The sequence below is a fragment of the Alligator mississippiensis genome, chromosome 6, assembly GCF_030867095.1.
Source record: "Alligator mississippiensis isolate rAllMis1 chromosome 6, rAllMis1, whole genome shotgun sequence".
NCBI classification, from domain to species: domain Eukaryota; kingdom Metazoa; phylum Chordata; order Crocodylia; family Alligatoridae; genus Alligator; species Alligator mississippiensis.
This window is the reverse complement of record NC_081829.1, coordinates 67,496,347-67,512,496: the sequence shown is the minus strand read 5'-3', so window position 1 is coordinate 67,512,496 and position 16,150 is coordinate 67,496,347. Positions and strand designations below refer to the sequence as shown.

Here is a 16,150-nt window from a genome sequence, read left to right as displayed (position 1 = left end):
TGGGTGAGTCGTTGATAGAGCAGTAACTTTCATCTGAATGTGCGTGTTTTTGCCTCTGCAAGGGGTCTCCTAATTTATTCTTTTTACTATGTGTGTATACTTCTATATGATGTGTTGCACGTGGTAGCACAGATGAAAATCTGACACTAAAGAAGTTTTGTTATTGGTTTTAATAGTATTTAGAACGCGTTAATTTAACTGAGTTTACCTGCATGGGTATCTGTGCTAGTTAGTGCATAGTGTATGTTGTGCTAGTTAAGTGTATAATTTACCTGTATTCTATATTGCATAGGTTGATCATGGTGCTTTTTTATGTTGTTCACCTAATTAGTTAACCAAATCACTCAGTGTGAATTTTTCTTGATGTGCCATGTCATTAAAGTTCTCTGCAATTTAAACAAAAATTAGTACAAATTAATAATGAGGTGAATGTCCTGAGCTTTACTGTGTTGTAGCACAGTGTAGCGTGGGCTATTACTATTTACACTGCCTTTCATAGAAATGTTAAATTTATGTGCTCAGGACCCTATGCTCAGGGATTTTTAGTTTTATTTTTTAAATAAACCAAAGTTCTAGATTTTTTGGTATACAACACCTTATATGGGAAGCTTTCATATATATCCACAGGACACAGCTTCCAGGAAAATCAGGCTCCACTGAAGAGTTTCCACAGCTTTGCATGTGGATTGAAGGGCAGTATCCAATTAGGCATATTTAATGGAACTACTATATCATATGCCATGAAGGTGAATTATTACTGTATAAAAATGCTTCCAAAAGTGGCTTTGTAGATTTTTTTGTTGAGATTGGCTAAGTACAGACATTTGGGGAGGTTAAGTTGAGTCGAAAATGGCCACCTGATTTGACTTTACCTCATCAGTACTGACCTTACACTTACAGACTCAGTCTCAGTGATTGGCAGTCAGTCTAAACCTGTAACTGTACAGAAGTTCCATACATACAAACCAGTCTAAAAATTGCAGAACCCAGTTTAAGATAAACCGGGATCTGTGTAGTATCAGACTTATTTGACTTGCATCAAACCAGTGCATGGAACTTCTGTACATGTTCCCTGCACAGCCCTGGGGCTGGGAAAACCCAGCCACTGGCCCCAGCTCCAAGGCTGCTCCTTTTACTCCCGGCTCCCTGCCCCAGTCAGCTAGTCCTCTCAACCCCTATCCGACAAGCTGCTCTGGGTGCAGCTGCTTTTCCCAGCGTTAGCTACTGCTGGAGCTGAGCAAGTAAGTCCGGGTGGTGGGAGGGATGGAGGTGTAGGTTTGCTAGGAGGGGATCTCCTCCACCCCACCCATAGGTTTTGTTGCCAACCCCCCTCCCCCTCCCCCCATTGCCTGGCAGACCCCTGGTTCCCTCTAGCCTGCTAACCCCCTATCCTGACTTACCTGATATTGTGTAGCCATTTGGAACCAATTGAACCTCCCCCTAACATTTCCCGAATGTCTGTACTTGGCCATTAGGTCATCTAGTCAGACAAAATGAAGTTCAGGCTGAGGTAGGCCATGACACCTTGATGAAAGTCTTGGGTTTTCTGTTTTACTAAAATCTGGATGCATAACATTATTGTTTGTTACATCTGTATTTGCCCAACTGTCAGCAGTCGGTCATCTCTCTCCAAGCTTATCCCTGGTGTCTTGTCTGTCTAATGTGTGGTTCTTGGTGAGACATTAAGGTAGGGCTGATGTTGCTCATTAGATCATTTTGTTAGCTTAGGTCAGTTTACAGTTTGTCCTCATAGGTGTAGGACATTCACCAAGAAAAAAAAAAACCTGTTTGGACTGTTTCCACCCTCAGAGCGTGGGTCACCAGTGTTCTGGTTTAAGTCTAGAGACAACCACCGTGACAACCGTGAGACGTTCTGGTTGATGCAAGGAAAAATTTATAGAAATGCCTTGAGTAAGGAGTGTCACAGTTGCCTCGTTTGGTAGAAATGTGACTCGAAGGATTTAAAAACAGGGAGGGCATTGATACATGAAAGGGAGCTGATACGAGTTTATTTGAAAGTTGATTAGGTTTCATGGACCAAATTTTATTGAATAAATGTGTTGGTTTCTGCATCTGCTTGAGGTGTGGGGTGTTCTTGATAGGGATGTTAGTTTGTAAGAAAAGGTATAGAGATGTCAGGTGATTTGGGCTTGGAAGTAGAAACTTAACAGGCAAAGTGTGCCCTCACCAGTCACCCCTATGTATAGAGAGAGGTGTCAGTTCTCCCAAAGCACAAAAATAACCATATTAAATGCTTAGTACTTACAAATGTGTTTTAGAGGGGTAACATGGAAATTCCTCTCCATAAATAAATAGGCATCTCTGCCAAATAGCTTCTTTTTTGCTGTTGAAAAAGCAAAGCTTTTATCATAAATGAGTATGCTTGAGGAGAAAGGCAAGATGAGCTACTATGGGAATAGTGTAATTTCCATTACACCTATCAGCCCTGGTGTACACAATCTGTGCCCAGGAAGTTGGTGTGGAATAATAGATTTTTTAAAACACCGAAATAGTGTCACCAATTGTTTCTTCCTTTTAAAGTCTTTAAATCTTCCACATTTAGTGAAGATATTGGAGGGGGAGGGTGTTGTTTTTTTTCTTTTGTGTCAAGGGTGAAAAAAGTGCCATATCTGTATGTATACTGGGAGCAGTTTGCAAAACTAGGCATCTTAATTCTTGTTGAAGGTAGATAGGTGAGTAGACACTATTTTTGGGAAGTGATTTTTCTGAATAAAGAGCAGAATAAGACAAGGAGTAGAGGAAAGGGTGACTTGGGAAACTTTTTTTTTTTCTTGTTCCTTTTCCATTTTGCCTTCAACCAATTTTGAAAAGGATAAGACTCAAATTCAGTGTAACTGAATAAACACTGTTTGTGAAGAGTTGATATCTGTAGTGCCAATAAAGAGATGTTTTCTTGCAAAAACATTTAATGATATATTTCTTATGTTGGATTATATTCTTGTAAAACCAAAACAACTTGTTTTTCTGTTTGCATGAAGGGTTGCTCAGTTTGCCTGAATTTTTGTTTGTAACTTGGAAACTTTATAAGGCCATATTCTTAGGTGCCAGTACCTGCAAATAGGTGGGCAGGTCACCCATGATCCTTGTGCTCAAAACCTCAGTCATGTAAATTTTGTTACCTTGAATTTCAGTTCTGTTCTTGATTAACGTAGTAAACCCACATATATTTATAGCAGCTTTTTCTTCTCCCCTCAGCATTTCCATGGTTTGGAATGGATATCGGTGGAACATTGGTTAAACTGGTCTACTTTGAACCAAAAGACATTACAGCAGAAGAAGAACAGGAAGAGGTGGAAAATCTGAAAAGCATTAGGAAGTACTTGACTTCCAATACAGCCTATGGTAAAACTGGCATTCGTGATGTCCATCTTGAACTGAAAAATTTGACTGTGTGTGGACGCAAAGGAAATCTGCACTTCATCCGTTTTCCCAGTTGTGCCATGCACAGGTTCATACAGATGGGTAGTGAAAAGAACTTCTCCAGTTTGCACACCACACTTTGTGCCACGGGCGGTGGGGCTTACAAGTTTGAAGAGGACTTCAGAATGGTATGTGAAAGATTCATTTTTTTTCAGTGAGGATAATGTATATGAAAGAAAATTTGCATTTATAAAAAATTACAATAAACCAGTTCAAAACTGGAGACACTGATTTCAGAATTGCTACCTGGAGAGAGCACTCTTTAGGATAAGAAAAGAGGAAGGTGGTATTTCTATCCTATTTCTCCTGATAATAGCTTCACTATGTTTGAATATATTTTAGTTTTGATATTCAGGAAATTGTTATAGTAATTGCATGCAGCTCATAACCAGTTAATATGTTGCATCAGACTCCTAAAATGGTGCTCAGAGTGCAGGACAAGCTTCTGTTGTGAGACCATCTCAAACTAAGCTTGTAAAGAAGCAAAGGACTATTCACAAATGTGTCAATTTCAGTGTAGCCCCTCTTCCTGAGACTTACTCAGGACAGGAGAAAAATGGGATTTGTTAGCCTTCCTAGAAGTACAACAAAAACCCCAGCTTTCCTTGACTAAGTGGGAGAAGAAGTTAGTAAATAAATAACCCTTTCAAGGAGCCCTCTCTCTGAGGTTGAGAGAACTCAAACTCCAGTACTCCTGCTCATCAGTCTGATGCAGAGAGAGAGAAGAAATTTCCTAGGAAACTAGGTCCCAAACCTTTGCTTGGAATTCCACCCAGAAACCAGAGAGATCCTGAGACACCAGTCTAAGGATACGCAAACACTGCATATTCTCATTCCAGAATAACAAGGCTTTAAGGTCCTCCTGATTTTTATTATGTTCAAATTTTAGGGTCTTATCTTCTAGGCTTAGTTGGATGATATTTTCTAACATGTTTCCACATGTCAAAGTTAGACTGACCATTCTGTAATCTTTGCATCTTCAGTCTTCCTTTTTTTTAAAAAAAAGGAAGTATCCATACTTGTGTTTTTCATTTGTCATTGAGCAAGATCCCATAGTTCTCAAAGATGATAACCAGTGGTTCTGTGATTACTGTACATCAGCCAGTTCCTTGAGTACTTTATGGAAACAACAAGTTAGAGATTACTGTAGGCTGCTGTATCTCCTCCCCTGTCCCTGCTGCTAACTGCCTTTTATCTGAAAATTGACCTTTTTGTGAGCAGTGAAGTAAAAAAGGCATTAAACAGACCTCTATACCATCCTTTCAATTTACTGTTCACATTTAGTAAGGGGCCTTGCACTTTTTGGTCTTCCTGTTACTTCCAATATACAAGGTTTTTTTTCTTTTATATTCCTTGGTATCCCTCTCCTAATTTGTGCATTACTAATTTGTTTATACTTGTATTCAAATACTCATCCTTAAGCAGTTTATCTCTATTTCCAATTTATGTAAGATTCCTAATGTATGTTATGATGGTAGCTACCTAGTCCTGTGATTTCAGTCATGCTGGATGATTGATATTCACTTCTTCTGAAGAGAGTTAGCACTTGATCATGTGGTTCACTTCATTGGTCTTTCACATGTGGAAGCTGCTTTGTAAGGGTGGGGGAATGGTACTGCTTTGTGATAAGCACTGGGCTTGAGTAGGCAAAGAGTGGGGAAATATACCTTTTAGTTTTGTTACAGTGAATGTTTGTTTTTGTAGTAAGAAACTACAGGTACAGCAAGCAGTGATTCTATTTAGAAACTTAAACTAAGTTAGAAAAAGTAGTATACCATTACAACTGGTTTTTTGTTGTTTTTTTTCTGGGACCAGAAAAGGAATGCTTCTGTGAAGCTATCTGTCACATTTGTCAAATCTTGGATAGCTGCTTAAAGGAATATCGGACCAGTCTGCGATGAAGTTAAACACTACATTTTTTTGTAATGTACTAGTGCCTAAGGTCATTGGCCTATTGTGCTATTACTGGACAAGAACTCAGTAGTTAAATGGCCCTTTGGTTTAAGCAGGTGAGACAGAGAAGTAGGAGGGAAACAAGCATGTAGAGAAAGGGAGAGTAATTTACCCCAAGATCACATAAACTGTTAGCAAAGTTGGGAATAATTTGAATTGCATCCACTACCCGACCCTGGATTGCAGAATATTTAAGAACAACACTTGCCCCCCTTAATTTTTCTAATGAGTAATTAAAATAGGTAAAATACCTATTTCAGCAGAGCATGATTGTTTTAGGTTGACTATTACTCCTTGCAGTGTAGCCGTCAACTGGCTTTGCTAGTGGTATCAGTCTAGTTGCAACAGCACAGAGGTTTGGGGGTGCTAACAGCCTGAGTACTTATCCAGCTTTTCAAGTGAGTTTTACAGTTAGCATTGAGCCTCAGGCTGTTTGCAGCTGTGGTGCTGGTTGTATGCGAGTGAACTAAAGCTTGGTGTGGGTATGTCTGCATTACAGCTGTGATCTACGGTGTCAAAGTAGATCCTTTTTGATACCTAATCTACCACCTTTCTAGATCCATATTTTCTTCTCCAAGCAAAACATTACTGTTTCATAAGCAAGCAGTAGTCATTCAGTACTAAGAAGATAAGAAAAACTGTTTCATTAACCCAAGTTAACTTACTTCATGTCTGCTATTTACTACTACTACCTGGCTGCCAGTTTCATTTATCAGTATAAAATCTTTCCTTGTTGCTTTCCAGTTCTTCTGTTCTGACTTCCCCAAACACTTTTGCTATTTGGCTCTGTCACTGTTCATTGCCTTTCCAGTTCTGGTGGACTCTATACCTTGGCTTAACTGTTGTGTTTTTAATGCTGTAAGCAACAGGAGAGAAGTATTCTGGAGCCTTCTCTTGGTTAAACATCTCTAGAAATTAAGTCTTGGACTCTGCTGTGTCTTATAGCAAACATTACTGTTTGAAGACTTGCATGTGTTGATAGTTACTATAAAAGTCAGCAACTGCCAGATACCTAGATGTTTGGCTGACCACTAGTGATCCTTGGACTGTAATTTGTCTATCTTTATTTCTTGCACGTACCTTATGATGTTTTAATGTGAGTGTAGGCATATAGGATAGGAAGGTATCTCCTGGCTCATGAAGTCCAATCTGGCTGTTACAGGCACCAGATTCCTTTCCCTACACTAATCAAATGCCAAATTACTTACGATTTATTACTTAAAAATAAAAAATAAAATCCTGTATATAATCATGCTGGGACAGGCATTAGTAACCCATATCCCATGAACTGGATCTGACCCACTGAGCCATGGGGCTTTGTCCATATGGTGGTCAGGCAGTGGAAAGAAGCAACAGGTGTGGCACCTGGGGCGGGTCTGGTAAGTGCAGCACACAGATTGACAGAAATTTAGGGCTGGAAGGGACCAAGTGCAGCCCAGTTGGAAATAGCCCGTGCTTGGAACTAAGCTTTATTAAAGTGCCTCCGTCTGCTCCCAAGTATTGCTCACCCATATTATAGGAGCTCATACACAAGGTTGTATGAGGTCTTTAGTAAATTGTAGAAATATCCTTTTATTTTTCATAAAATCAGCAACAGAATGCTTAATATGACTGCATGTATGCAGAATTTTGGAGTTGTGTATATTGATTGCCAACTTTTTGTTTAGCCTGTAGCCTCTGTTTGTATTTTTTTTCCTGTAACATTTCAAAATACTACTTCTCCTTTGCAATTGTGTAGCTGTAATGGAAAAATGGCTGCCTTATTTTTTTGTTTTCCTGTTTTCCAAGGAGCAGTGTTATTGCAATATTATAGCTTCATTCTTTTATTCCCTTTAAAAAAACACTTGGTTTCAAAATATGGCTTTGAGTCAGTTCTAACTATTTTCTGTGGATGTGATCTTCCAGTTTTTATCCCTTTCCATTCTCTCTTCTCAGACATCAGTGTTTTAGTTTTCCGTGTCTCTTTGGTCCTTTTCTTATTCTGCCTTTTCTTTCAGCGCTTGAAATGTGTTGCTTCCCTGCCAGTAATGCGTTCAAGCACTTTTCTTTCCCTTTTATTCACAGGGAACAAAGTATGAGATTCAGTGAAGGTAATGCAGAACCAAGGTCTTGCAAAAACTGCATGTTTGTACATTTTTCTGCAACACTTAGTGCACTTGTCAACTGACTCTACACTAAAATGGATGGGAAAACGCATAGTTTATCTAAAAGCAATCTAGTTGCACCACACTTCATACATGGCAGAGTTCTTTCCTGTTTCAGCAGTAAGCTTTCAGAATTGCTAAGCATCTTCAATTCCAAATAAAGTCAGTGGAAACTGCATGCTCATCTTCATCTCTCAAAATGTGTAACTCCCTTGGTGTGACGAACAGTTTGTGACAACTGTCTGGATTTGGCTGTGTAGCCTGCCTCTTGTGACCCGGGACATGGTGAAAGAAAGGGATACAAAATGGGGACCATTCTGTGATTACAGGCAATAATGATTGGTAGTCCAAGTCTGCCAGACTTGGACATAGAGCTCTTAGCAGTTCAACAATTTTCCCTCACTGTTCTAAGATGTGACTGCACTGACTAGTCTCTTAAACCTGTTTGTGTGGTCTAGCAGTTCTGATGTTCAATGATGACCATAAATAATAAGAAGAATAAGACTTTTCCTAACCTGGCCTATTTTCCTTTGAATGAATGTTGTTATTGTACAGTTAGTTGCCTTTACTTATATTGCTCATCTGCTGGATATCAGAACAGCATCTCTTCCATAGTTTGTCACAGATTTCTGACTCATCTAGTCTGTGTTAAGTTTCCCTCTTCAGTAAATGGGGTAGTGAGTTCTGTAAAAGGCTAAAGAGGATGTGGGATTCTTTGCTTGCTCACCCAAAATAAACATGATCCTCAAAGTTTTTTGTACTTTTTCCTGCTGATCTCAAATGCTTGCTATTTTTCATGATAAAAATACTCTGTAATATAATGAAAAATATGTCATAAGATGTCATTTAGCTTATGATGCAGAGAATGTCCTGATGAAATGTATGAAACAATGAATATGTATTTTTAAATATTAGTCTTTGGTGTGTGTGTGTGTAAACATGGGAAGCGTTGTGTGTGTAGACAAACATGGGAGGTATTATATATGTGGGCAAGTTGTCATGCAGAAACAGCAGTTCAGGCATGCCTTTGTTGGGACAGGATATTTGCATGCAATGGTTCAGGTTCTTTGTTTGCTTTAACATAGACCTCAGAATTTACTATGGCTCCCTTAAGTAGGTAGTGAACATCAAGAATACCCTCCAAATCCATGGCTTGCTTTTGGAGGTCAAAATTAGGAGGCATTGCTTTCTGACAGACCTTCATGTTGTCAGGGTACATGCCCTTGTTAACCAGCTGAAAACACAGTCTTCTCCATCAATGACCTATGTTGAAAAATAGCCAGGTGTTTAGCAACAATATGAAAACTTTCTGCGAACGTTTAATATTTTTTTCAGTAATTTTAATTGGGAAAATAGGCATTTCTTTCAGATTGCCCATTGGAATTCCATTCTCAAACAAGTATAATGAAATTGTATTTATATGCGTTTGATTTAACTCGAGCTGGGTCTTAACCTCCAAGGATGCAGATTCCACAATCTCTGGGTAACCTGCTCCGTGACTCATCAAAAGCGTGCAAGTATGCTTTCATTACACCCTTGTTTGAGAATGAATCTATGAAACTACTCTTCTAGTGAGAAAATTCTTCCTAATATCTAACTTAAATTTTCCTTGCTGCACTTGAGACCACTGCTCCTTGTTCTGTCACCACTGAGAACAGTCCAACTCCATGCTCTTTGGAACCACCCTTCAGGTAGTTGAAGGCTGCTATTGAATCCCCTCTCAGTCTTCTCTTCTCCAGACTAAATGAGCCCAGTTCCCTCGGCCTCTCCTCATGAGTCATGTCCCCCAGCCCCCTCACCATTTTTGTTGCCATCTTTTGGACTCTCACCAACTTGTCCACGTCCTTTCTGTAAGGGGGGGCCCAAACTGGACACAGTACTCCACAAGTGGCCTCCCCAGTCCTGAATAGAGTGGAATGATCATGTCCCTTGACCTGCTGGCAGCAACACTTACCGGTGTAGCCTAGTGTGCTGTTAGCCTTCTTTGCAACAAGGGCACACTGCTGGCTCATATTCAGCTTATTGTCCACTGTAACCCCTAAGTCTTTTTCTGCATATCTACTTAGCCAGTTGGTCCCAAGCCTGTAGTGATGTGTGGGATTGTTCTGTCCTAAGTGCAGGACTTTGCACTTGTCTTTGTTGAACCTCATGAGATTCCTTTTGGCCCAATGGAATATTGCTTTACTTTATTGTTTGTTACGATGATTTTTATAAAAATGTTCAAGAGGTGTGTGTGCTCTTGGTGTTTGCATCTGTTAATAGTATAGCAAATCTAATTTACTACTTATGTGTTGAAAAGTGAAACAAAAACACACAGATACAAAAAGTATAAGAATGAATAGGTAAAGGCCAGTAAATGTTTATCCTGTATCTGTTTTTATTTCTAAGCAGATGCATCTTCTTGTTGTTATTTATACCATTTGAATCTATACCTATATTCAGGACGTAAAATCTTCTTTTCCAGTGCATGTGCATAGAGATGACCATCGCAGGCTGCGGAGTCGACCTATACAGGGCAAATCAACCTGTGCAAATCAACACAAAGCCGGCCCAACTCCGCAGGGGCCCCCCAAAGCATGGGGCCAAGGGCAGTTGCCCCAATTTGCACCCCCCAGGGATGGCCCTGCATGTGAGATGATTCTCCAAAAGAGTACCATCAGCTACTAGATATTCTGAATTTGTTTTTAAAACAAGCCACTAGTTGATTGCACAGATAATTCATCTGTAGGAGGTTAACTATTTAATGGACGAGATGCAAACTGCAAGAAAAGTGGTAAAATAACCCTCCCTCTAAAGGAGAGAGTGCTTAGGTTCTGAATAATAGCAGTGTGACCACTGGGTAGCTGTGAAATTTATAGTGTTGTCAGGTTCACTCTTCTGGTACCTAGATTGTTGGAACTCTAGTTACATACTGGGGCAGAGGAGTCAATAGTAGGATCTGTGAAATGGATAAAATAACAGATATCCCTGTTACTGTTGCCATCACCTTTGAACAGCCAGGTAACTCTATAGGCAGAATGGTGAGAAACATTCTTCCTTCTAGTTGCCCAAGGATGTCTGGAGTGAAAGGAGCTTCATATTTATCAAAGATAAATGGGGAGAAATTCCTGGAATGGCACCACACTACAAAAATCTTTCTTTTTTTTTTTTGTCAGAATTTTGGAGAGTGGTTCATTATTTTCCAGGTGTTGCTTCTGGTTAATGGAGTCAGAGCCTGTTGCTTGTAAGTCGTGTTCTCAGGCTTGCCAATGAATGGAAGATTTCCAGAGCACAATGTGAGCAGAGCAGGGGAGAAAGAAATTGATTTAAACTTGAGAAGTCTGTTTAGAGAGAGTCTGGGTAGAAGAAAGAAAATATATAAAGCAGGATAGCTGAGAGCTCAACTGTTAAGTGATGGGGAAAGAAGCTGGAAAGAAGAGAGGAACCGTAAGCTATTATAGGAAAGAAAATTGGGAGCAGTGCCCAGAAAAGTTGACCAAAGCCAGGGAGATAAAGTGAGTAGAGCTGTTGCAATTGTTACAGATTATTAAAGAATTGCACTGTATTACATGTATTGCACTATTTCTCAAAAGTGTTTTCATATTTCTCAATGAAAGGCCAAATAAGGTAGATGAACAGCTAGCTGTAACTTATTATTAAATTTAGATGCATATTTTATATAGAACTCAAGTCGTAACAGTTTTACAGATGGTTTGAAAATGCAAACAACTAAATGTTTTCATCTGAAGAGTCTGATTTATATTTTTTTATATAAATAAATGTATATTGCTTTCTGCCATAACAATTTCCAAGTAAGATCTTAGAAGTACTTCAGGGCTGTTCCAGAAGTACAGCTAAGAATAGAGTTTACAGTGAAGAAAAAGGAGTATTCTGTTAATCTGAAAGATTTCATTCCCTCTTTTAAACGCAAAGTCAGTCACCTTATAGATAATTTCTTTCAACTAACATCTGGGGCTTAAACCTTCCCAAAGGGGCTTAAATTTTCCCAAAGCAATGAAAAATTCTTCCTTTTGTTGTGACCAACACAAGCAGTCAGTGAACAGAGGCCCCATTAGCAGTGTCAGAGTGCTACCAGCTCTCCCTGTCCTCTTGTTATTCACTTGTTTCTGGAGTCAAGTTGAATTACAGCAGTTTGGCCCCATGAGTGTGACCAGAGCTGCCCCTTATTAATTATACTTGCTGCAAAGACTTTAGCATTTGAAAACTACTGTTTGCCAAGTATATCATGGAGGAATGGGATTGAGATTGAATGTATGAAACAAAGGCTATCTGTAGACCACTGAATTAATATAGAGAAGTGAATTTTGCATTGCTTAATCTGCATAATGCTTCTGTTTTAAGTCCATCTGTAATGTATATAGCATTTTGTCTTGTTGAGTCTAGTGTTTGTGTTTAGAGGATGAATAGTGCTATATCATAGGCATGTAGAAAAGAGAGTTAAGGTTATTGTGTAAATATATTAATCTTTCCTTTTGAAACTTAATCTCTGCATTTACCTCAAGAAATAGACCATCTCCTAAGAAAGGCTAGTGTTTCATAGTAAAATTTTTCCAGAAAAGAATTAGAGAGCCAAACTGTAAAATGACGGGGTAGTAGTACCTTTTGGCCCTGAAAGCCAGATAAATGGCATGGGGTTGAGCTGTGGACCGAATCGGGCCCTGCACTGGTTCCACCTGACCCTGCGCACCTGGGTTGGGCATTGCACAATCTCTGTACATTCAGATCAGGCCCTACACCACCCTTGTGTGATATGATCAAGCCCTGTGCCAGGATCCAGTCATGGTATCCCATGTGTTGGGATTAGGCCCTGGCATCCTGTCCTGCCCCTGCTTTGCATGCTGGGATTGGGCCATGTGTACTGGGTTTGGGTCCTAAGCTGCCATGCTCCTGTGACTTGGCCCTTGCCCTGCCCTGTACACCCAATTTAGTAGGCATAGATGTGCTATTGGATAGCAGGAGAGCACTGCTACCCTTGCCACCAAGTTTTTTCAGACCCATGGGGAGATGTTTTGAGCCAGGTAATATAGCACTGGGGGCTATATCAGGGGTTGAGCACCCCGATATCCAAAACTTTAGTAGTGGGGGAAACAGTAGAGTGAAAACCCATTAGCAAGTAGAAAAGGCTTTTACACCTAGGGTATGGCATTAAGGAACAATTTGATGTAAAACATGAGGGCATAACCAAATATCCATGGTCATTGCCATACCATCTTGCCTCCTAATAGTCACCTAATATAGCCATGGGAGGAGAACAGGTTGAGAAAGGAGATGTTCCCTGAAAGACTGTCCTAAGAGGGTATCACATAGTATGGAAACTTTTGAGAAAAAATGCTTCCTTGAATATCTTCTTCCTGCTCTTGAAGTTCTGTTGATTTGACTGTGCTAAGCATAGAAAAGGATATAAAGACAGCATTACCATATGAGATGAAATGTTTCATTAAAATATTGTTTATATAGGTGATGTGTTAAGATGCTGTGTATCCTGAATAGAACTGCTGTCTATTCCTATCAAATGCTGTAAATAGGTGTAGAGTAGTGCTGCAGCTTTGAACTCAGACTTTGACCTGTAGTTTTCCTGGGATTTCTTCAAGGCAAAGGAAACCTGAAATCTACACTGTGTAGCACATGATTTTTCTGATTTACCTGTTGTCAGGCAGACAGCAAACTCATTTCTTTTTGAGACTTGATGTTTAAATAAAATTTTGGTTACTTTTAATGTTGACACATTATGCAATTCAGATAGTACTAAGTGCTTTAGCAGATCTCTTGTCCTTCTCTGTGTTGTGTTATACTCACAAGTGTTCATTTATTAACTTGTTCTCTTCCAGATCGCTGATCTGCAGCTCCATAAACTGGATGAACTGGACTGCTTGATCCAAGGCTTGCTTTATGTTGATTCTGTTGGTTTCAATGGCCAGCCAGAATGCTATTATTTTGAAAATCCTGCGGATCCTGAACAGTGTCAGAAAAAACCTTACTGCCTTGATAATCCATATCCCATGTTGCTGGTTAACATAGGCTCAGGGGTCAGCGTTCTAGCGGTGTATTCTAAGGACAACTATAAAAGAGTTACGGGGACCAGGTAAATATACTAATGCAATGCATAACTTTGCTGGTGAAAATATATCTGAATTTTCATTTTCCTTGAGGTTCTGTGTAAGATATCGGTTTAACTCCCTGGGTTACATGTGCTTCTTTCTCCATGCATCAGATTGTGGCCCTTCTCACCACATCTGTAAGATGACAAAATCATCTAGGAGTAAGACTGGAGCACCATATTTCAACCTCAGTGCCCTTGCTGCATAGGAAATATTAAGACAGACAAGAGATGTTAGACCAGGGGTGGGCAATTATTTTGGCTTGAGGGTCACTTAATGAGTTTTGGTGACCTGTCAAGGGCTGCATCCATCTTTGTGTCTCTCTCTGTCTCCCTCTTTCCAGAACCCAGCTGAAACTAATTTGCCAGGAGCACCCCCCCCTCCCCCCCCCCCCCCCGATGTTCAGCTGTGGATCTAGATGGGGACTCAGTGGGTGAGTGGTGGCATCAGTTGTGGATACCACTGGCAGGTTCTGCTTTGGGGTTCCTGAACTGGCTGGGGGCATCCACAGCTGATGCCGTTGCCCATCCACCACAGTGGAAGCCCCTGCCCAAGTCTACAGCTGATGCTGCTGGGCAGAAGAAGTCCTGCCTGCCCACCTGGCACAGTGGAAACAGCCCCTAGCCACCTGGCACCATGTGGCAGCCAGAACTGGAGCTGTTGGCTGTCCACAGGCCAGATCCAGTGAGTTAATAGCTTGCCCGTGGACCATAACAAATGTGGTGATGGTCTGGAACTGGCTCGTGGGCTATATTTTGCCCACCCTTGTGTTGGACCTTGATAGATGCTAGGGAGCATTGGCCATTAGGGTTCATAGGAAGCTATTTTTTCCATGTGGTGTTTTCTTCTGACCAATAGGGAAGAAATGGCTGAGGCTGTGAAGGGTTGGGAAACTGGGAATAAAATGATGATTTATTATTTTAAGACAAGGGAAGAATGAAGTTAGCAGAACTAAACCATTTGATTTCAACAGAGAAGAATTCAACTGACTTAGGAAATGGGTAAGGTCCCATGGGAGGACACACTGAAGGATAAAGTGGCCCAAGAGAGCTGGCAGTTCAAGGGCACATTGGTAGTGCAAAAAGCTATTCTGACATGAAGAAACAAGGATAGCAGGGGACCAACATAGTTGCAGGAGTTCTCTGATGCCTCTAAATCTAAAGATAACATAAGGACAGGCAAACCGCCATACTAAGAAATAGCAAGAACTCACACAGGCAGAATTGGAGAGGTACAGTTAAAATGAATTATACCTGGTTAGGAAGACGAGAGCAAAAAGAAATAGTTCTGTAAAGATAATGTGAATCTGCAGCTGAATAGCCAGGGTGAGCTATAACAAGATATGAGAGCATGAAGCTGCTCACCAGCTGTTTTGCCTTTGCCCATGCACACAAAAAAACTTGTAACAAGAAAGCTAATGAAGTCATATGGACAAGGGGAAAAGCAGAGGATCATGATAATGAGAAACCATCACAGAGCTTTTTGATTGGTTTGAATAACTAGATCAGTAGGCCTGATGAACTTCATCCCACAGTACTGAAAAAAAAGTAGCAGAAGGGACCTTGGACCTCTTGGTAATAATATTTAGGGAGTCGTGGGAGATGGGTAAGGTTCTCAGAGGACTAAACAACAGCTAATGTGGTTGTCACGGCGGGGTCCTCACGGAGGGCCGTGATCTCCTTGAGGCCCTCTCACCGCGCTACTTCGGCCCGAGGGCACCCTCCATTCTCGCCTGCCACGTCTTGATGTAATATGTAATAGGGAGGCTGCCTTGTGTTTCCTCGGGCACGTAAGCTCCTGGACCCCTCGTGGGTCTCCCCGTACAGTGGGTGCTACCCAAGCACCCCAGCCTTATGGGCTATGCGTGGCTCCTACCAACCCCTAATACCACGCCCCAGGCCTCGCAGATGTAATGGACGTTGTCCGGTCTGTATGCCCGCTTCCCGGGCCTCCTCTCTAATGTGGCCCACTCTGGGCTCCCTCTCTCATGCCCAGCCTCTTGCTGGAACTCTTGTCTTGCCCACTCTGGGCCTCCCCTGCCGGTGTGGTTCCGCTCAGGGACTCTCTAGCGGGCCTCCGGTCCTATGGGCCAACTGCACGGGCACCCTCTCTGACCCTGGCTCACCGTGCTGCTACTCCCTGTCTTCTCGGGGCAACCGCAGCACCCTGCCTCAGTCTGAGGGGTGTTGCCGCACTAGCCTGCAGCCGGACTCTCTATGCCCGTCTCGGGCTTCTCAGTATGGCCCCGCTCTCTAGGGCTGCTCAGTATGGCGCTTCCCCTTCTCTGGGGCTCGCCGTGCCCACACCGGGCTACTCAATAACGTACAATGGCACTCCCCCCTCTCTGGGGCTCGCCGTGCCCACTCTGGGCTACTCAATAATACCACCCCTTTCCTGGGGCCGGGGTCTATGTTCCCCCACACGCCATCTGGGGTCTAGGTCCCAGTCCGCAACCTACGGGTTGTGCCCGCGACCCACTGGCCGCGCTCCTCGCCGCCAGTTGCTCACGCACTG

General features: G+C 41.6%; 1 protein-coding gene across 3 annotated transcripts in view; it reads left to right on the top strand.

The window, feature by feature from the left end:
- The window catches only part of PANK1 (pantothenate kinase 1), a 42,403-nt gene that overhangs the window by 8,887 nt on the left and 17,366 nt on the right, over window positions 1-16,150 (top strand). For all 3 annotated transcript variants that reach the window (XM_059729954.1, XM_059729955.1, XM_014607856.3), the window contains exons 2-3: window positions 3,217-3,569; window positions 13,367-13,620. In XM_059729954.1, the coding sequence (XP_059585937.1) occupies window positions 3,217-3,569; window positions 13,367-13,620 (607 nt within the window). The remainder of the gene's footprint in view (window positions 1-3,216; window positions 3,570-13,366; window positions 13,621-16,150) is intronic.